Source organism: Podarcis vaucheri (genome assembly GCF_965113315.1).
Source record: "Podarcis vaucheri genome assembly, chromosome: 10".
Classification (NCBI taxonomy): Eukaryota; Metazoa; Chordata; class Lepidosauria; order Squamata; family Lacertidae; genus Podarcis; species Podarcis vaucheri.
The window spans coordinates 51053218-51075628 of record NC_138748.1 but is presented as its reverse complement, the minus strand read 5'-3'; the positions used below and the strand labels follow the sequence as shown (position 1 = coordinate 51075628).

The 22411-nt window shown below is 39.3% G+C and overlaps 1 protein-coding gene across 1 annotated transcript; it reads right to left on the bottom strand.

The window, feature by feature from the left end:
* Nucleotides 1-765: 765 nt before the first annotated feature.
* Nucleotides 766-22407, bottom strand: NUP37 (nucleoporin 37). Its single transcript, XM_082240631.1, has 10 exons — nt 22285-22407; nt 19955-20161; nt 19128-19252; nt 17534-17606; nt 14829-14923; nt 4595-4685; nt 4012-4193; nt 3775-3825; nt 2916-3009; nt 766-1113 (listed from the first exon to the last, which is right to left on the bottom strand). Exons 2-10 carry the CDS (start codon nt 20108-20110, stop codon nt 1000-1002), a joined length of 981 nt encoding a protein of 326 aa, XP_082096757.1. The 5' UTR covers nt 20111-20161; nt 22285-22407; the 3' UTR covers nt 766-999.
* Nucleotides 22408-22411: the final 4 nt, after the last annotated feature.

Here is a 22411-nt window from a genome sequence, read left to right as displayed (position 1 = left end):
TTTTCTCTTTCAAAAATTGACTTTAGTTTTTTTCCTTCCATGATTGAAATCTAGGTTCTATTGTCTCATTAAACAATTCTAAGATTACCTTTGAACTTCATTTAAAATATTAGCAATTTGTTCCCCCTCCCTTACGTGTGAAGTAGACTGGTTTACCCACTGGTAGACGGATGTGATTAGATGGAGATGGCAAAAGGTTAAGGCAATTTGATGGGGGTGGTGGCAGGCACATCACACCCATCATCCAGCATACCTAAGGCACCTAGAGGCAAATCAGTTGATGAACAGGTTTGACCATTTTTAGCTAGTCTTTACATACAATTTTACTTATTTATCACAACTGTATTCTACACCCAAGGAGCAAGAGGGTTATTCTATTTGCTCTCTTCCACTTCCCACAATACTTAATTACTTAAGCCAGACTGAGAAAAACTTACCTGCCCATTGAGTGCATGTCTGAGCACGGATTTGAACCAGGACCTTTCCAGTTCAAACACTGATCTGGTTCTCTAGCGAGAATATAAATATCTGAATTATAACCATATTATGTGTCAAGTACCTTAATATAGGCATGTGCATCTGGAATGTTTCTCATGTGCATCCGACTGAATAAATGAGAACTGAACAAGAAAATGTTTCCCTGTATTTCTACAAGATTTGCACGGAAGGTTCTAGGTATACCATCCCCACCAAGACCAAATGCATAACTTTAATTTTAATATTTTAGCTAGCCTGTCTTCAAGGTGAAGAAACAATACATCTTGCTCAAGAGAGACAATAATATTTTATTATAAATTCCCCTCCCCAACAAACCCCCCCTGCTTTGATGGAGCTGGTTGCATCTGTAACCTTGAAAAATAAAAAGTACAGCAAAGATTTTTCGTTCCTTATATGCAGTCATTTGGTATATCTCTATCATTTGGCAAGTAAACAGCGATATAAAATATGTTTAATTTAAGGAATATTTTCTTGTTAAAATCCCAGATTTTATATAAATGGTTACATTTCTGTCATCCAGAAAAAAAGTTTATGATCTCCACCCACTGCACATAATGGAAGTGTTCTATGCCACGTTAAGCCAGATCCTACAGGTGCAGAACCGATAAGAATGGGCTGGAAAGAGAGAGAGAGAGAGAGAGAGAGAGAGAGAGAGAGAGAGGGAGATTAGATATCTTACATCTAGAGCACAACAAGACATAAATTTTAAAATCATTTCTAAAGAACTCTTCAGCTGCAATGCTATGACCCGGCAATCACCTCCTGCATTTGCCTTCCAAATTGTTTTCATATATCTCAGGGGAACTTGCTTGTAAACTTGCAGCAAGAAGCCAGAAGAGAATGACTTAAAGAAATGGTTATAAGAGCCAAAAGCCACTGGAAATGGCTCCAGCCCTAAGCCCTTTTAAATAAATTGGGAGTCCCCCCCTCCCCCAATATCTTGCTACAAGTCTGGCACTGCATCTATGGAACCTGCAATCTGAAGCAAATGCTTCAGTCTGGTCCTGTTACTACCCCTTCACAAAAGTCTGTTGTGCCAGCTCAAGTGTAGATGGAAATATTTCAAATTTCTTACCCAAGAACTACCAAGATCCACTCACTCTACAAATTTATAGTCTGTGTTAGGGTGTATATTAGATTTGGGAGACTCTCAGGTTAAAGCAGGCTGCTTTGGACAGAAGCTGGGCTTGTCCAGGTGCAAGGTGGCTCTCTGAAGTATCCTGAACCAATAATGTAATAATGTGCATACCCTAATAAACCATGGATTAAAAAATTAAAACAAAGGAGTGGCTTGCCTGGGCACACCCTTTGTTGTCTTTTCAGTACTGGATGCAGCGTTTTTTTCATACCCCCAGGTTTTAAAAGTTTTGCTTTTCAATCTGGAATCTGCTCCTTTTACCTGCTGGTCTTTTAGTGCCGTTCATGGGTGATTATGATGTAAACTATTCAATTTAAATAATATACATTTAAGAATAATAAAATAAGAACCTATACTACCTGCCTTAAATTCAGTTAAACTTGGCACACATTTCGCTTTTCACAAGCTATCATCTCATTGATTTCAGTAACTGGTTCAAAATTTGCCTGCTTGAAGTCCTGCAAACAGGACATTGGAACTGCCTTTATGCATGCTCAGCCATGTGTATGTAACATATGATGTGCAATACACATATGTGTACATGAGTCCCTTCATCCTTGCACTCCTTTCTGAGACAGAAAGTCGGGGGCTTGAGTGCAAATATTCAGGCAATTAAAAAAGTTTTTTCCAGTATATTAATGGACATTCTTCTCTAAAGTTCAGTTTTATAGTCAGTTTAACTTGTACAGACAACAGAAATTAGATGAAGCCTCAGGAGTGGAGGTATCATTTCAAAAAGAGTCAATCACAGTGTCACAAAACTTCTAATTGGCTATTACACCGTGAAGCCAATGGAATCCAGATTTCGTTCTGATGTGCCTGCTTCTTGAACAGCAGGCCTCCATGCAATCTGGCAAATTGTTTTTGAAAATGAGGCAATTTAAAAAACAAACAAAAACAGTTTGCAATATGGCAGGTGAGTTTGCTGTTTAAAAGGAGAAAGTAAAAAAATCCCTTGGGCATGCCTAAACCCTTGATCACATCTAAAGTAGCTCATTGGATCACAGCCTATGAGCTTTTCATCCTTTTTATTCTGGACACTATAGCTGCAGACAGTGTTCCTTAAGATGTTCTGATAAGGTTGTTTCAAAGTACACTGAGTCCACTTATATTCATTTTGAGACACAAGACGAAAGAACAAAAACCTCCACACTGGACTGTGTCTTATCTGCCTTGCAATTGTGCTAAGTTCTTAGAAAGAGGCCATTTTATATTTTTGTTATGAGGGGGGAGGTAAATAAGAATGCTATTCTGCATGTTATATTTGCATGAACTTTACCTGAGGATGTCCCAAATGATGGACTAGAAGCTGGCTGGTCATTTTGCCTGGATATCCAGTTGTAGCAAACAAGTTTTCATTGACTCGGGACCACCTATATACAGAAGCCCAAACCACAAATGTTCTTAAAAGAAATATTAAAATAGAGTATACTAAATACACAGGTTGTAATACAGTCAAAGTTAGCACCCTTGAATCTAATAGATTTCAATGAGAGTAAAGCACTTGAGACTCAAGAGAATGTTTAAATTTGACTGGGTGATTCCCAGTAAGAGAGAATGTGTATATATGTATTTACACATGTATACGCAAACATCTTTTTTTCTGCATTTTTAAGTATAAACGTTACCTGCAACCAATCATACAGGCAGAAAATACTTTATATGTATTACTGTCTCACAAAGATATGTATGGAAAAAAGCAATAGTATATTGCTTGTTTAAAAATAATTTTCTCCCCCTCCCCACCTCGTTTTTACTTGGTTGCTATAAGCTACTTCTCAATTAAGGTTTTTACTATTATCTATTACCTCAAAGACTCTCCCCCCCCCAAAAAAAATGTTTAAATGATTATTTAGAAGGTTTAGATTATTTAGAAGGCAATGCTTTTGTTAAAAATATTTTTAAGGTGTGTTGCAGTTCTCCCTTTACTTACTCGTTCTCATGTTACAGTCTTATTCTTCAAGAGACTAATAGACCAGGGCAAATATTAACAATTTATTCATGGTATACTTACAAAAAGAGAAGCTGCATAGTATTTCTGAAAAGTAAATACTACATGTAGGACAAAAACAAACACCGCTAACAAAAAATTCATAGAGTAGAGCCCACTTCAGCAGATGCAATTTAGGACAAAATACCTGAATAATCTAGCTCTATCTGCATGGACAGGTCTCTTATCCAAAGGATAACTGTAAAAGAAAACAGAACAATTTCTAAGTGATATTCACACTTCAGTTTATAGGAGTTATAAAAACTCCAGAAAAGGAATTGATCATTCATCTTTGACATAGTTACCCCCTATGTTTATATGAATGTAAAAGTTTAAGAACAGGTTGCACAAACAGAAAAAAGAGCAAAGCTTTTGATAAAAATACCTAGATCGAGTAATGTCCCAGATAAACCAGTCATTTCCAGCAACTGCTCCAACTTTAAAAGTATTTTTTAAACACCAGTTTGCTGACATCAGTGGTGTTTGATCAGTTGTGAGAGACAAAATAGCTTGGTGGGTGACGAGATCATAGAATCGTATTGTTCCATTTTTCTCTGCAACCATTAACTAAAAGAAAAGTAAAATGAGGTTACAATAACTTTTGAACAGCAAACCTTAAATTTTTACTTCCCAAACCTAAATAAACCTGAATCCCTGTAATAAATATTACAATATCAGATAAGGGATTTATATTTTACAAACCCCATCTTGTTCACACTGCCCTTTTGGGGACTCAATTTCCAAAGTGTAAAACTTCAGTAAATGACTGATGCTGATTCTTAAGTCTGTGAATACTTTCATGTTGCTGAGGGATAGGAATGAGTTATCTCATGTTGGCTTTGGAGATGGCATTTTAGATTGTTCAAAAAATGATCAAATTCAGACAAGCTTCAGTTTTGTGACCTATGACTAACTACCGGTAAATCAAAGGTGCTTCACCAAGGAAAAATTGCCTGTAGCATACTGACCTTGAATGCATCTTCAGGATGCCAGCCCACACTCACTCCAGGAGAACGTAGAACAAAGTCAGTGGTCAAGTTTCCTTCCAGGTCCCAGACCCTAAAAAACCAAAGAACAGTCGGGTTCTAAAAAAAGGTTTCATACCATGCCTAGTTTAGAACAAGCACCTTGTTAAAGTTGTTACAACAGGGAAGAATTGTGCTGTTTTTGACCTTAAATTCAGTTGGCAGAAGACAGGATATGCTAGCCAATTAACATTTAAATTAGATAGATGGAGAAAACATATATGGAGAGGTGGTGGGTATCCTATAGGAGAGGTTTTAGGGAAAAACTACACAGTAGATATTTATTATTTCTAAAAGACAGAAATCATGCCACCTATTTGTAACTCTTTTGTTGCCCTCAGAAGGAAGTTCAAAGGGGTTCACATCAGACATGAACAAATACAGCATCAAGACAACCAAATGTGAAAACAATCCAGCAATAAAAAAAATGCTACAATAAATCTATAAATGAACTTTACAGTAAAGTACATTGCTATATAACAAAGGGATAATAATAAAATACAACCCATATTTTAGCCAAAAAGATTAATTTATATCCGCAATTTCAAGATGTAGGGTGGGAGTTGTAGGAGAGAAAAGATAATCTTTTAGAAGAGAATATTCCAAACCAACACACCAAATACTCTAGTTAATAAGAAGAAGAAGAAGAGTTTGGATTTGATATCCCGCCTTTCACTCCCCTTCAGGAGTCTCAAAGCGGCTAACAATCTCCTTTCCCTTCCTCCCCCACAACAAACACTCTGTGAGGTGGGTGGGGCTGAGAGACTTCACAGAAGTGTGACTGGCCCAAGGTCACCCAGCAGCTGCATGTGGAGGAGCGGAGACACGAACCCGGTTTCCCAGATTACGTGACTACCGCTCTTAACCACTACACCATACTGGCTCTCAATAAAGGCTATGGAGCTGAGGGAGGGGTAGCAGGAGATTTTGTAGTCCTTTTCCTTTTGGAGCATTTTCCTTTGTAAGATTTCTGTTAAAACTTGGAGGTGGCTTCAGTAACACTTTGCAAAGTGGCCTGCTGTATATGTCAAGGGCAGTCTTTGAGTAACTCTATAATGTACCCATTTCCTTCCTATTTCTTCTGCAGTGTTATAAAGAGCTTATGATTTACCCTCTTTGTTTCACTTCCCCAAATGGGGGCAGGGTGTGTGTGCTCCCCAATGTAAAACAGAAGACACTGTAGGCAGATGCCTTCCCATTTATCTCTCTCGCATTTGCAGGCTCTTCAATTCACAGATTTATGCAACAGGAAGCTGTTCAAAGAAGGCTGTCTTCTGCAAACTGGTGGCCTCCAAAATTTTTGGGCTACAACTCCTATCAGTCCTAGCAAGCACAGCCATGCTCCTGATTAGGGAAGGCTGCTGTGGGGTGTCTGCAAAGTATGCCTTAACTATAACCATTTTTAAAAATATATGATAACTTGGATTACAGGAAAAATAGGACTATGACCAATTGGATAATCCTCCCACATTCAATATGTAAAAATGATATCAAATATAGATTTTCACTTGACTTAATTGCGTAATTTTACCATGGTGTTAAGTATTCTTGTTCATAAATGTTTAAGTGAAAATGTTCAATTTAACTTTCCGTTAAAAGATACCAAATAGCAAAATATTTTATAAGTTAAGTTTTGCTTAGAGATCTTTTGAGTTCATTTCTCACCAGGGCTGTGAAAAGTTTATATTAGCATCGGAACACACTCTTTAGTAAAATGTCTAGTCAAGTCTAGACAAAATAGATGTGAAATAAAATAAATACAATTAATTAACAGTGCGAGCCTTTCTGTGCCAAACCTCAACAGATCAAATATTTGTTTTCCCTGCAAAAATCCTAGGGCCTCCAAATTTGGAAAGATCAGCATCCTTATTTTTAAAAACTCCACATTTTGTGAAAACAAAGAATATCTACTTGATTAGGTAATTTACAGACAAAGCCCTTTCTTCTGCTGCCAAAGGTTTTGCCTTGTAGGTCTTTCCAAGTCAAATCAACACTTTCTGGATGTGTTTACTATGCAGGGAAGAGGAGCATAGTACAATTCAAGATGGTGAATCATTTTGGCCAGGGAACATCATGTCCCTTTCCCAAAGGCAAAGGAGTTGAGGTGCAGGCAGCAATATTTTTCTGATTTATGCTTTACTGTCAGGCCTGTATCTGCTTTATGTTTCGTGGATGTATAAAGATCATGTTCAGTAACAGAACATCCGCCGACAGCAAAATACACCCAACAACCTTTACCACCTCCCCAACTACAATATAGTCCTACTGGAGCCCCTTCAGATACTGCACATTTTGTAGATGACCAGAACTCTATGCCAGAAAAAAAGAAAAGCACATATAAACCTAATAGATGCACGTGCAATCACATGAAAGCTGACACAGTATGAGCTGAAGAACTGGGAAGTTCCACATTGAACCACAGTTCCACTATGAAGTCCTTGGTAGTTGGTCTCAGAAAGATCAACCCAAAGGGAGAGGGGAACTCCAAAGGGGATGCAAAGCACTGCCAGGCTGGGAGAGGGATGGACCAGAAGTTGGAGCCACCTGACCATGTGTTCAGGCTCACAACTGGGCCTTCCATGTGGTGATGAGGGCAGCAAAAAGATCCTACTCTGTTGCCTCCACTGCATTCTTGAGGAGCCCTCTGGCGGAGCTGTTCCACGTGGTCCAGAGGCTGGTTGCTCCTGACCAGGGGGGCGGACCTCTGGAACACATGGGAACTCACTGTAACTGGATGGCTAAACACTTTGAGGATAAAGTTGCTTGGCTCCACTGTGGTTTAGATGCTGCTACTGATACAGTAGCAGACCCTGATGTTGGGAAATATTGAGGGCACAAGGAGAAGGCGACGACAGAAGACGAGATGGTTGGACAGTGTTCTTGAAGCTGCAAACATGAGTTTGACCAAACTGAGGGAGGCTGTGGAAGACAGGAGTGCCTGGTGTGCTTTGTTCCATGGGTTCACGAAGAGTCGGAAACGACTAAGCAACAACTGAGACAGTATAAAGCGAGGCATCCAATGCAACATCGAGCCTGATGTTGTGGGACCATTTCCGGTTGATGAGGCCTGAGGATGTGGACAAGATAGTGCCAGTGATGCGCCCGACCACCTGCTCATTCGATAACTGTCCACTCTGGCTTATTAGGTATGGTAAATGCATCATTGTGTGATGGAGTGGTGCCCACTGCATCCACTACTCAAAAAGCCCAACCAGTACCCAACACTCCTTTCTTGGCAAAGGTGGTGGAGAGGGTGGTTGCACAGCAACTGAGGTATTCCTAGGAGAGACGAATTAACCATCGGAAGCCACTGGGTGCAGTCATTAGGAGTTTTGGAGTGAGGTGTCACCAGTATGCCAATGACATGTAGTTCTACTTCTCCATAACATCTGAATCAAGAGAGCCTGTGAAAGCTCTGGACCAGTGTCTGCATGCACTGGTGGACTGGATGAGGGACAATAAACTATGTTTGACTCCTGGGAAGACAAAGGCTTTTCGGATGGGTGGTTCCCATGTTCCAGAAACTAGCAAGTTACCTGTTATGGATGGGGCTGCACTTCCTTTGAAGGAGCAAATGTGTAGTTTGGAGGTAGTCCTGGATACCAAGTGTCCTCTGTGGCTATGAATGCCTTTCACCAACTACTACTGTTCCTGGACAGGGATAACCTGTCCACTGTAGTCCATGCATTGGTAACCTCAAGGCTAAATTACGGTAATGTGCTCTATGTGGGTCTGCCTAGGGTCTGGTTTGAAAGCTCCAGCTGGTACAGAATGCTGCAGCCAGATTGCTGATGAGAGCATTTGGTCAAGAACATGTGACACCATTGTTAAAACAGCTGTGCTGGCTGCCCATCTGCTACCGAGCCAACTTGAAGGTTCTTCTATTGATTTACAAAGCCCTGAACAACTTGGATCCAGGATACCTCAGGGATCGCCTGAACCCTTATACTCCAGCTCAATCACTAAGATCATCTGCAGGAGCATTTTTGGTTGTTCCCTGAGTTGGTGAGGCTAATTTGACAACAATGAGAAATTGAGCCTTTAGTATCATTGGCCTGGCCCTGTGGAACACCCTTCCAATAGATAGTCAGTGGGCACCTTCTGTGCCAGCTTTTAAACCCTTGCTAAAAAAAATTTCAATTCCACCAGGTCTATGTAGGCAATTAAGAGTACACCCCACAATGGACTATTGAGGTTTGTTTCTTTTTGCTCTTGTGTTTAACTTTATATGATCGACTGGTTTTATATGTTTATATTGTTGCCAACAGCTGTGATACATTTTTATGATACAGCAGTATATAAATATTTTATAAATAAACTAAAAATAAATCTTTCATATGTAGATTTTCTGTCATGTATTCAAGCAGCACTTAATTTTGAATAAATTAGGATAGTTCAAAGTTGAGATATGGCATGTTTGTTAATAATGAAACATCCTGCCATTTTCTCCACTTTAACTGCACAAAAAACAGGTAAAATTCAGATCAGGAGCAAATAGGATTGCAATGTTAGTTGCTACAACAAACTGACTGCAGATGCTAAACAATAAAAATGACAATTTGCTCTCCTTTGTTTCCCCCTCTACAGTCCACCTAAGCACAGAGCTCTTGATGGAAGGCAGGCTGATAAGAGGCAGGCAACACTGAAAACAATTGTTCAATCACTGAAAGGCCGCAGAATCCATAGGGAAAAGAAAAAACAAATTATTAAGAAAAATCAAAGCAGCAGTAAAAAAAATACTGGGCAGAGGTTTGTACCAAAGGAAGCATAAAACTATGCAAATAGAACGTTTTTAAGTTCAGGCATTTAGTCAACATTTTCATGCACATCCAAGTTTTAGTTTTGGAGAATTTTTATAAACTGGAATATACTTTCTTAATAGTGTTTAGTTCAGATTTCCAGGCAACCACAAATTATGACGACAATCCCTCCTTCCTCCCTTCTTGTTAAATCAAAAGAAGTCATAATTCATATTATATGGACCATCCTTAACAGATGTTTCTTTGCAGGCATTTTGACTGCGTTTGGGAGATGGCTTGATTCAGAGGCACATGTAATGCATATTTGGAAAGCTCTATTTGAAAACTGCTAAATTATTACTAACCTGGGAAGAAAGCTTAAGTACAGATTTTAGAATGTCAGGCCTTCCTATGCTTAATATTACCTGTCTATGGAAGTAATTCCCAGTGATTTCAAGAGGCTCCTTTTCTAAGTAAATACATTTGGAATTGCCCTATCATATTCTATATTGGCCTGGAGCCAAAGCACCACCACATAAAGGGCTACTTTTAGCACTAGCCCTACTCAGAATAGCCCCCACTGAAATAAATGGGCATGGCTAACTACTCAGAGTATAACTTTGTTGAATACAACCCGATGTGTTCTCCACAAACATGTTGTTCCCCCCCCCCGCCCGATTACAGCAGCTGCCCTCTGCACAGCATCCCCTTGAAGAATGGAACGGGGGGTCCTCTAAAATATCATCCCAAGAGCTGCCAGAGAAAAATGTCCATGTACAGGCACAGATGAGCCTCTCTTGATCCCAGGCTCTGTTTCACAGAAGTACTGTTCTGGCCTGGAGAGTACCTTAGGCAGGGCACAGTCAAGAAAGATGAGTTGTATCACCTGCTAGATGCACTGATTGCTGTTTCCTTTACTGTAAATCTCTGCTATCCTCCCTTATCACTTTGGATACCAAAGAGAACTCCTGTTTACTTCCCCACCCATTTCTCTTTCTCTCATCCCCTTTCTCTGTTGCTGAAGAGGTACCATCTCCTCCACCGTACTCAACTCCAGCGCCACAGATATAAGGAAAGGTGCTACTCCCCCCACCACCACTTCACAGGCCAGTCTATCATATGCCCATTACACTCTCTCCCCTTCACCTATCAAATCCCTGTTTCTTGGGAAACCTCCTCTTCCTTCCCTTGCTGTGCTTTGGGGGTCTCACCCCAGAATTTCATATTCTCTGTTACTCGCTGCCCATAGCCACCCACTGCAAAAACAGAACTTATACTCTCAGCCATTGCCCCAAAGTCTCTCACTTGCTTTCTTCCTAAAACCTTTCCCAAAGCCTCACAAAATCACAGTTCAAAACTCCTTCTTCACCTCTTCTCTTTCTAGAGCAAGTTGTTCTAGTCATCATTCATCTCATCTCTCCCTTCAGACAAGCCTCTCTTCCCTTTGCTCCAGGCAACATCTTTCCCATCCTGTTTCTCTGATCAATTTTACTACATCCTAGCTTTTCTATGTATTTTCATGCATACTTTTAAAAGCGATGCCTTTTAAAGCATTTTAATTACTTAGAACTATTGTAGTAATTTTAAACTCCTTTAAATGTAGCCTGCTGCTAGAGTGCTATTCACAGAGTCTGTTTAATATCATCAATGAATATGTTAATTCCATTTTTGCTACAATAAACTATCTTTTCTTTATCTTGGCTGTCCTTGGGAATGCAAAATTCTGGAGTGCATTCAGGTCTCCATATCAAAAGGAACCTTATAAAGGGATGTCAGAGTTGCATGGGAGAACTGCAAGTTTGCATTTAAACTGCAAACTTCACAACACAAGGCACTGACTATTCAAGTGCTGAAGAAGTAACTGGCAATTCTCTCACCAACTTGTTTATAGGCTGGTTGCCTGTGGCAAGTAGGAGGTGGCCTTCACATGGCCAGACAGGGTAGCTTTTAAAAGTAGGGGTATTTTTTTCAGCTTGTCAGCCCACAAAATAGCTATTATATCTGTTTTCCATGGCAACTAAGATAAAATCAACACACACAAAAACTTACATAAAAAACCCAAACCACAGTGTTGATTAAGTGCTAGGGGTACAAAAGGTCTTCTCCCTAGTCCTTAGCTGCCTGCTGCTCTTTAAAAGGTCTGAAACAGAAATAAACCCCTTGGAAGTGTGTTATTTAGCAACCAGGGCCAGGTAGTGCCAAATGTTTTCTGACCCGGAGACAGAGATTCTCCTCACACAGGTAGCTGGACATCCTGCAGCTCCTCCCACTGGCAGTGGCCACTAAGGATGGAAAAAAACCCACTCCCAATCTAGTGCCATCCAGATACTGTTGGATTATAACTCCCATTATCCCTGACCATTGGCTAACTGGGACTTTAAAGTTGCAGTCCAAGAATACCTGGAAAGTATCAGCTTGGGGAGAGCTGGCTTAGACATTAGAATGACTGCTCTAACATAGCTAATTTTTGCACAGGTAGGCAAGTAAAACTTTTTTTTGGATAGTATTTTTTTTTCTGCACTTCTTTGCAAGGCTGCTATATTGTTTTAACTTACATACAGAAAGCGTCTAAAGAAAAGTGAAGAACCAATATGTAATCTTTGGGAGGCGAGTGAAATGCCACATGTGGAAAAATTGCTGAAAGTACTTTTATCCTTATTGCAAGCGTGATTATCCTTACAACCTGAACTTGATTCTCTACAGTGACCTTAAAATTTCTATGATCTCTTTTTCTTTTCTTTTTTTAAAGACAATGATTTCATTTCTAAAGAATTTACAGTCTAGCGATAGGCCTTTCCTGGGCACAGTAATCAAAAATGACAAGCAGAAAATACTTGGCATTTGTTACGAAGTGTTTCACAGCAGAACAACTATGCAAAGTGAGCATGTATTATGATTAATGCTAACAACTAAGTTATAAGGGATCAGGTAATACTTTTGTCTCAGAAACTTACTCTGCTTCTGAGATGCCTAGAAACTGTAGCAAGTCACAAACTTGCATATTGTCTGGTTCTTTGTAATGATTAAGTGCTAAATGGGGGAGGGGGGAATGGATCACACCTGTAGGACACATTTGAATACAACAAAAAGTGGGCAGAAACCCTAGAATCCAAGGATCAGCAAATATTCTCCTTATGTCACAATCTTTAATCCAAGTCCAAATATTTTCTAGTAAAGCATTACAGTACATAACAGCTAAATTGGTGAACATTGTAAGTTCATGACTTTAGAGAGAGAGAGAGAAAGATTTATTTACAATTGGAAAACGAAGCGTTTTTATATTCCGGGTGATTTTTCTACCACAGGTAAAAGTTAAATAATTACTTTTCTATTAAAAACATACAACTAAAATGTTAAATGCTCTATTTGCAAACAAAACTAGCATTCCAATACTAAAGTTAACATTCCAATCAACACTAGGGCAGTATCTTGGCCAAAACAGCTGGTACACTCCATGTGTTTATATAGCCTGAGCATATTTTAGGATAAGGCAAGCTACATTTCTTAAGCTCTCAAGCTATTTTGAAAAATAATTTAGCCTGGTCTTACTGCTGAAGTACTGCAAAATGAGGGGTAAAGGGGGGTGGAGGAAGGGAAGACCGCTGAGAATAAAAGACAAAAAACACTGCACAACTACTGCCAAAGGGCTGAAACGGTTTTTGAATGTGCAGGATGACTCCCAGAACAACATGTTTTGGCAGAGGCTGTGATGAGAGGAGCAAAGGGGGAAAGCGGCCTAGAATACCCTTGGGTATAGCTCTTCTTTCAGTTCTTACAGCATGTATCCATCCTAACTGTCCAAATAACAAATAGGCCAGCAAAGAAAAATGGGGAGTGGCAAAAAAATAAAATAAAACCCTGAACAAAAAGCAGCAGTCATGCAGGAACGTACTAGAACTACAACATTTTCCTACCACATGGAAATTATGACTTGGAGGAAAGTGCTACAACGAGTGATGGGGAATGTATTCATGCTCAGCAACTACTAGACAGCAGTACTAACCAAATACATTGCTTCAGTCTGTGTAGAGCAGGCCCTCATTGAGGGAGAGAGTTTGCAGCCTATGTAATTGTTGTTAACTTCACTATACTTAAAAATCTAGTTTCATTCTACATCATGAGTGAAAATCAATTGTGGCCACTTGCCTGTAGAACACACTTCCACTAGTGAACAGGGTTTTCCCTCCCTCTTTACACAGTCTCTGCAGTTCCAAATTGGGGGCACTCTGGAGCAGATTTCGGGAGAGGGACAAGAAGGTAAGTCCCATTGCATAAGCAGAAGCTTGCTCATACAGTGGTGCCTCGCAAGACGAAATTAATCCGTTCCGCGAGTCTCTTCGTCTAGCGGTTTCTTCGTCTTGCAAAGCAACCCTATTAGCGGCTTAGTGCTATTAGCGGTTTAGCAGCTATTAAAGGTTTAGCGGATTAGCGGCTAAAAGGCTATTAGCGGCTTAGCGGCTTAGAAAAGGGGGGGGAGCGAAAAAAATCGGAACACTCGCAAGACGTTTTCGTCTTGCAAAGCAAGCCCATTGGGGAAATCGTCTTGCGAAGCAGCTCAAAAACGGAAAACCCTTTCGTCTAGCGGGTTTTCCGTCTTGCGAGGCATTCGTCTTGCGGGGCACCACTGTACAATGTTGGACATCATCCTATGAGTTAAAGTAAAAGGTGTGTGTGTGTGTGTGTGTGTGTATAGAAAACAAATGCTGGATGGAGACAAGAACAAGTGAGTAGTAAATTATTTGATTCATAAAACTGTATAAACTTCCAAGTCCCCCTCCTCCATATGCTTGCTATATGAACATTCACTTATCTGCACTTAAAGACTTCTGTCCAAACTTTGCTATATGCTCTGCAGGTTCACTTATTCCAGCAGGCAGCTTCCTTACTTCCTTGGTCCCCCCCCCCCCGGTTGTCAGCAGCCATTTCAGGAAGAAATCATGGAGAGAGGGGGAAAGACAGTGGAGAAATTCTGCCTGAGAAATTTCTATGAGAAATGTTTCCAAAGGAAACAATGGCAATTGCGGATTTTTTATGCAAACACTCACCTAATGTATGATTTCCAGGAAATGCATTGCATCAGTAAAGCAGGACCTGCATGTATTCTATGAATTATTATTTTAAAAAATTCATAAAAAGGCTTGTAATCCTGCTATTACAAGTTTTTCCTTTCCATATTTAGCAAAGTGAGCCAGTATTTTTTTTTAAAGTAATTTGCAGGGAAGTACAAACACACAGTATTTTTTAAAGCCGTACACAGGGAATTAAATAAGTTTAGTCAGTTTTTATATGCAATCTTCTGAAAAACTGCACTGCATGAAATATCAACCCTTTTAGAAATTACGTAATTCATACTTAGAGAATTGCTTCAGTGACCAATTTTCTAGTTTTAATTAAAAATATGTAGAGAGAGTTAAATTCATGTGTTTAGGAATACATACCTGCAAGTGTGGTCATCACTCACACTTGCAATTTCCTGACCTTCTTTAGGTGAAAATACCACATCATTAATGTAATCTGAATGGCCCTCCAAAGTCTGTTGATAGAAAGCAGAAATATTTTTTGTTATAAATTAATCAAAGGAAGTTAAAGAACAGCTGGTACAAGCAAGCAAATGTAAAGTGAAGATCTTAATTATTATCTGTCAGGGTAGGATACAGGGGACAAAAGAAATGGCTTGTGTTGGATCCAAGCAATTTAGAGCATTGCAGCATAAAACAACTATCTTTAATTGTATGTGGATAACAATAAGGCTCTCAGCGACCTATCTGTTTTAGGAGATAGCTAGTTCAAAACATGACAGCCCAATAGCCACTAACTGCAGCCTCGTGAAATGAGCATATCAATGGAACCTAACACCATACCTGCACAAAACCTCACCTAGCAACCCCAGACACTTTGGAGCAAAGCAGCCCTTTATAGGATGCCACAGAGAAGGGCATGACAGGACGATGACCACTGTCCCATTATGGTCCCAAGGATAAAGGGGGAAGGCAGATCAATTCTTGCAACACCAAGGAGAGCTTTTAGTGAGCAATTTGCTCCAACTAGGGTTGGAGGTGAGGTTTTTGAGTCTGCCTCCAATCCATCCTCCTGGGCTCTGCCCCCTTTTGGAGAACTCAAATGCCAACCCTCTAGCCTTCATAGAGGCACTTATCTTGTGTCCCATAGCCTCCCATTTGCTGATGTCCCTGCACAGTTGCCTTGGTGAGAGAGTGTGGGAGAACACTGTTCTTCAGGTTCAGGGAAAGGTGCCCATGAGGGTTCTTGCTCTGGTTCTATGAGTGGCCAGAATGCTCCCGGACAATTTGCTCACTAAAAGCATTGCAGACCCCATAGCTGTATAATTAGTACTTCATAATCAACAAGGCTGCAGAAAAAATAATTGAGAACAAGAAGGGTGTAACCGACCCTGCTGATTTCTAAGCAAAGATTGACCTTGTGGCCATGGATGACAAATTCATACTATCTAAAAGCTGTATTGATGGGGTCTGAATACTAATGAAATCCAGTTGTTTCTAGGAAGGAAAGTTGGGAATAGGGAAATAGCTAGTTAGAGAAGTATTCATCCAGATATAATCTTTCAAATAAGGGCCAAATAGTCATATTTTTACAGCCAATTGGCACTTTATTCCTCCATTACCACTACCAGCAGACAAAGGTTCCAGCTTCTCCAAGCTGGCTTTCAACATGAGCATGTTCAAACAACTTGCAGATGATCACCCATACAAGCTGCAACTGTAGCCTCTCCATTGGTGGGAGTAATCCAGTGATCCAGAAACAGAGAAAGAGAAGAACCAGGACAAGACTGAACACCTACTACCTTGGTGTTTTTAAACTAACTGGGCCATATTTGGCTGCATATTAGCCATTTTGTCTACAAAGTGGGAAGCAAAGTTTTAATATTGAGCATAAGATGACACAATCATTTTCTTTAACCATACACCTAAAATACTTCTACAGGACAACAATGTAAATGAGGACGCTTCAGATCTACAGAACTGGCATTCAAAACCAGCATAATGTTATAATTTGTAGTGTTTTCGGAATAATCATTATACATTTTTGTATTTAGTCTTGCAAGACTCAGCATGTTACCAATTCAAACAATTACATGTTTAATCAATTGACATTCAAACTACTGTTTATTTTACTACACAAGGACCTATGGAAATCTATTTCTTGTCTGATCAAGCTGTAATAAGTATTGCTCACATCAGTTATATGGTAAAAACAAACAGTTTAGATACATGATTAACATCATTCATCAAAATAAAAAAATTCCTTCCATATGTATCTGAAGAAGTGTGCATGCACACGAAAGCTCATACCAAGAACTAACTTAGTTGGTCTTTAAGGTGCTACTGAAAGGAATTTTTTTATTTTGACTATGGCAGACCAACACGGCTACCTATCTGTAACTGGAATCATTCATCAAAGAAGCTCCACTGACATTAGTTATAAATCAGAGTGTTAATATATAAAGTCTAGCACCAGTACAGACTTTCTGGCAGCTTGAACTATCAGCTCAATCTGGGAGTGTTAATAAACCGTCATAATCACAATAGTGTAAGTTGTAGTTTTAAAACTATCACAACTATGACTGGTAGAATCTCAACATTATTTGGATATGTATGGGAGGTTGTTTTGAAGAAGGATAAATATTATTCAGTAGAGTGATAATCATGGATTAAAGTGATATTTAATTATAAAATAGTAGCTGCTTCAATAGGAATATTTATCAGACACAAGATTTTAATTTCTTCTTATAAAACAGTTCCCTGCCTTTTATTTCCATAAATTATGCAGGCACCACTCTACATATTATTTCTGGTATTCTTATTCCTTAGCATGCCATATATTGCTCTACCTTCATGTTCCTATTTGCATCTATTTTAGACTGAACAATTACTAGGCAATTAAAAAACATTTATCCATTTTATTAAAATTTTGCCTTAAGTAGTATACATTGGTTTTGTTCTGCAAGAACACAATTATTTTAAAAGTGTTAAAATAAATGATTTAAGGTTTACAAAATTTATATAACTTCATAACTACCACTCCAACAATATTTACTTTTAAAAAGTTGGCATGTTAAATAAAGAACACAAAATAGCATTTATCATTATAATTTGTTTCTCCTCACCTTATATCCATTATTTTCTTGGAGATCTGAGGTGAATAACCTTAATTTCTTATCAGCAGCTGCAGTACAAAATCTAAGGTAATTAGACAAGCAATACATTTAGTCATTCCATACAAGTGAAATATAGTTGGCAATGTTATCAAAGATGGATTTCTCGAAGTAAATTTGCATTATTCATTATAAAATAAAATATAATAAAGCTGCCATATTTCTCTGAACATACACATTAGATCACAGCCAGGCAGGAATCACTTGCAATTAAAGAAAATAATACCGCTCCTGATTTTGTAGGTTAGTATGTTAGGAACAACTTATATGTATTGATGTGTGGAGCTAATAATAGCATTTATGTAACTTGTAGCTGATAACCAAACACTTACAAAAATCAAGAAGATAGTAGGAACAAAGCCCATGAAGGGATCTGAGTCAATGCCTATTATGCTAAGTAGGAACAAAGCCCATGAAGGGATCTGAGTCAATGCCTATTATGCTAGTAGTGCTAATCAAATAATTAAATATCATTCAACACTTTCAGTTACTCAAGTTTCTTCAGCTTAATATTGTAACTTAATCAGATTTAACATAAAATAGTACAGGCAAAAACTGAAAAGGCAAAAACTTCTATGACACCTTACCAAAGTCTGAGTTGCCTCAGAGGAAATAAGCAAACGGCAATTTGCCTTGGCGACCAGGGCTCCTCAGACCCAGCTGCACAATGCAGCACCACATGGAACGCATGAACAGTTTTCTTCTGCCTTGGATAGCTACAGGAGAAAGTGCCGTTCACATAGCAGACGTGGCTCTGTATTTCTAGGTTGGCTGCGCACACTGCATAGCATAAGGGGACCAATTGCTTCTGTCCCTCTGTACTGGCAAATTATTGCATGTGACAAATTAGGCTGCTTACAAAAACTTGTTCAAACTTGGTTTAACAAAAGGTACTTTGGCAGAGTTCCCCCACTCCACACCAGCCTTGTTGCTACAGATTAATGCTAATACTTATCTGGACAGATTTCTTTAAGACTTTTAGAGAATGGGCACTGTTTCACAAAAGACACTCCAGTACTGCTTGTATGACAGATCACCACACTGTTTCGTTCCCTGTTCCTGCACACATTTTGTTAGTCAAGTGCAGAGTTTATTTTATATATACAGTAGCATTCATTTTCAAACACAGAGGTTTATCCATCACATTCATAACTGACTTTCTAGGATCAGTTGTCTAAGGCTGCAGTTCTACACACACTTACCTTGGAGTAAGCTCCATATAACTTCTGAGTACAGTCGTACCTTGGAAGTTGAACAGAATCTGTTCAGGAAGTCTGTCCGATTTCCAAAACATTCGGAAACCAAAGCACGCCTCCTGATTGGTGCAGGAAGCTCCTGCAGCCAATTGGAAGCCACGGAAACCCCGTTGGATGTTCGGCTTCCAAAAGTAATTCACAAACTGGAGCAGTCACTTCCGGGTTTGCGGCATTCGGGAGCCAAAATTTTCAGGAACTAAGCTGTTCGAAAACCAAGGTACGACTGTAGACGTGTTATTAGCACAATAAAAAATGACCAAGAAAGTTTACATTTTAGCTGGATACATTACCGTATTTGGGGAGATAAAGCATCAAGTCTAGTTTCTGGACTCCATGCAATGACATCAACTCTAATCCCATGATGAAAAACTCTTAGCGTTTTATACTGAATTCCTTCCACTTCTGTATCCTCATCCTACAGATACATGCAATGCACTTGTGAGCAAGTAATAAAACATCCCAAATATGTTGTGATATGATAGACTTGACAAACAACATGGCTCCTGAATTATTAATTTGGGGCCCGACTACATGGTATTGCAGATTCTTTGTGCACTTCCTCTCATGAGAAAGATCATGCATTTCTATATAATTACCTGGGGGTAAAGTATATCAGACACATAGGGACACACCTCTGAGAAGACATGTATAGGACTGTGTTGCAGCAATACCATTCTATCCCCATGTATGGAATCCTAAAGAAGCCATTCTGGTTCTCCCAGCTCCCTTAGGTTTCTCCCATCAGTATTCCAAACTAGTGAGTGCTATCTATGGAATGTTTTATGAAGGGCTGTCCCCCAGAAAGAAATCAATGCTAATCAAATATAAACTGCAGTGCAAATATATATTGTTAAATAAACAACCAAAGAAGCAAATAAATGCTTCTTAAAAAAAACTGTGCCTTTTAAATATGATATGCCACCTTAGGTATCTTTGGCAATAAAGACAAAAAGATGACAACCAATGGTTACAAAATTATTGTGCACACTTATACATAGAACTTTTTTTCTTCCCCAGTGCATCATTCACATTTTCAGCTTCTCAAAACTAATAGCCATATTTGTTTTCAAGTTACAATGCCTTCTTAATAAGCTTCAGATCTATGAAGCATACTAACCTGGAACCTGCAGGTCCCAACAACCACATAATTATTGCCACCATATGCAATGAGTGATTCTGCAGTGCCACTCTCAAATGGGTTGAATTCCACCACATGGACGTAATCTTCACACTCTACAGTATAGGATGCACTTCGGGAATTCTCCTGCTTCATCTTCAGTAAATGGATTCAAGTCAACAGTAGGCTCTTCAGTTGGAGAAGGAACTGAAATGTAAACGCACACATGAATACAATTGGGCTATCAGTTATCTGCTTTTACTCAGAGCTAAGTTCAACTGTGCCAATAACACTTTTGCTTAAGTAAGCAATTGCATTTTGAGGCTTCAACCTAACAAAAAATGCTTGGGAGTTGCACTGAAATCAATTGAAGATAGATACACATACAGGAATATAATGCAATATAATTCAGAAGTAGTAGACTGGACAATGAGTAAAGTTTTGAACTTTGTCTTTGCACAAGTGAAAAAGACCCAGCATAGCAAAGAGTGCACTTGGCTTAAACCTTTCCTTTTTGATATACTAGCTTTGGTTTTTAAAACATACACGAGGTCTTGTGCACATAGCAGCATTTTTAAAATGTCATCCTTCACCTGAGCTCTAAAAAGTCCACCTCATTCTGCTATTTTTAGTTAAGGCACTTTTACTCCACCCGTCAAACATGCTCCTTGGGTAGCCTACAAACTTTCAGAATTGAATTAAATAAAGCATACAAATAGTTCAACAGACAACATGAAATAGTAAGCAGAGTGTAATAATACATTATTGCTGCAATATCTTTTTTAAAATAAAGTGCTTAATGTTATTTACTGTAGGTACTATGCTATATATATATATATATATATATATTTGCTTTCGTAGTATATACACATTCCTCATCTGAAGGAATATATTTATTATATATCTATTACAGTTTAATAGAATGGATATAGAAAGAGAAAGAGAGTTACAGGAAAACAAGTGACTGTGTAGACTAGGCTTCCCTTCTGACTACATATCTTACTGTGCTGCAAAGGAAATAGAACAGCACCATAATAGGAAAATATTTCTTTTAGATCACTATGTTTAGATACATATGTAGTTTTGTACCATCAAGTTATATATAAATGATGCTGTTCCTCAGGCATTTGAAGATCTTATCTTTTCCCCTACAGGTTTTACTTTGAAGGAATATTCATAGAAATAGATGGTCCTAATGTTTAAACACCCTTTAGAATCAAGGCATAAAGCACAGTGGTGGTGGTCTAAATGTATATGAACTGTAGATAAGCTGGGTGGGATCTGATCAGTAACTAGATGGGCTACTGAAAACCACATGTACACCACCTTGAGTTCCATGATGGAAAAAAGGCAGGATATAAATATAAGAAAATGAAACAATTCTATCACGGGCTTTGCAAATAATCAAAACATTTCTCTCATTTCCATTTGGAAAGATCTATGATACTTTTTAAATTTTTAACGCCAGTGCTTATTGAAACTAAACGTTCTTTCACAACAGGTTACTGTTCATTATTTGAAGTGCGTCTTTTTTGCATGTAGTTTTTCCTGCTGCTGTTACTTCACAACAACTCTTCTTCTGTCCCTCAAAAATAATTGTGCAGGTTTGACTGCCAATTTTGAGAGAATTAGAAGCAGCCTGTACAACAGCCTCTCCCAGCCCCAAACTGGCGCTTTCTAGTTGTGACTAGAAGCATCGTTTCCTAGCCATACTGATTGGGGCTGATGGGCTTTGTAGCCGAAACCAACTGAAGGGTACCAGGCTGGGGAAGGCTGCTGTACAATATCCAGAGTGAGGTGGCAGAAAAACCAAGGCTGGCTGCAATATTTGAAAGTTGCTTATCAAGTGGTTCTTCCTAAGTGTGCATAAGCATTCCATGCCAGCAACCTTTGATATAAAAGGGAAAGGAGAGCCTATTCGTTCATATCAAATACAAAACGGCTTCCAGTGTTACCGCTGCTGTATCTTGAGCAACGCGTAGTTCCCATCCAGCACTTCCTAGGAGTACAACACACAGCGCAGGAAGAAACGTGCTACATATTTTCCTAGACGCTTCAACCGGCCCTAATAACTATGTTTCTGTCTGGATGAGGTATTCCTCGCACAGCGCAGCGTTGAGCTTCAATGTTAAAAAATTAAATCTACCCTCTCCCATGCCCTGAAGACTGAGACGATGAAACCTCCGCAGATCTCCACCCTCCCATCCCTCAGAGACTGGAAACAGCCGTTAGACCGCAAGACCCCCCGCCCCACGTGCCCTGATCCCGCATAATATTCATAAGATCTCCCACCATTAAAAAAAACACACCCCAATTGCAAACTTCCGCACCTCATTCTCTGAGAGGCACGCTCCCGCGAAGAATTTGTCAGAACTCAGCACTTCCGGTATCTGCCCACAACCGCGACAAACCTCTTCCGGGTCACGGAGCGCCGCGCTTGCTGATTGGCTGGTGCCG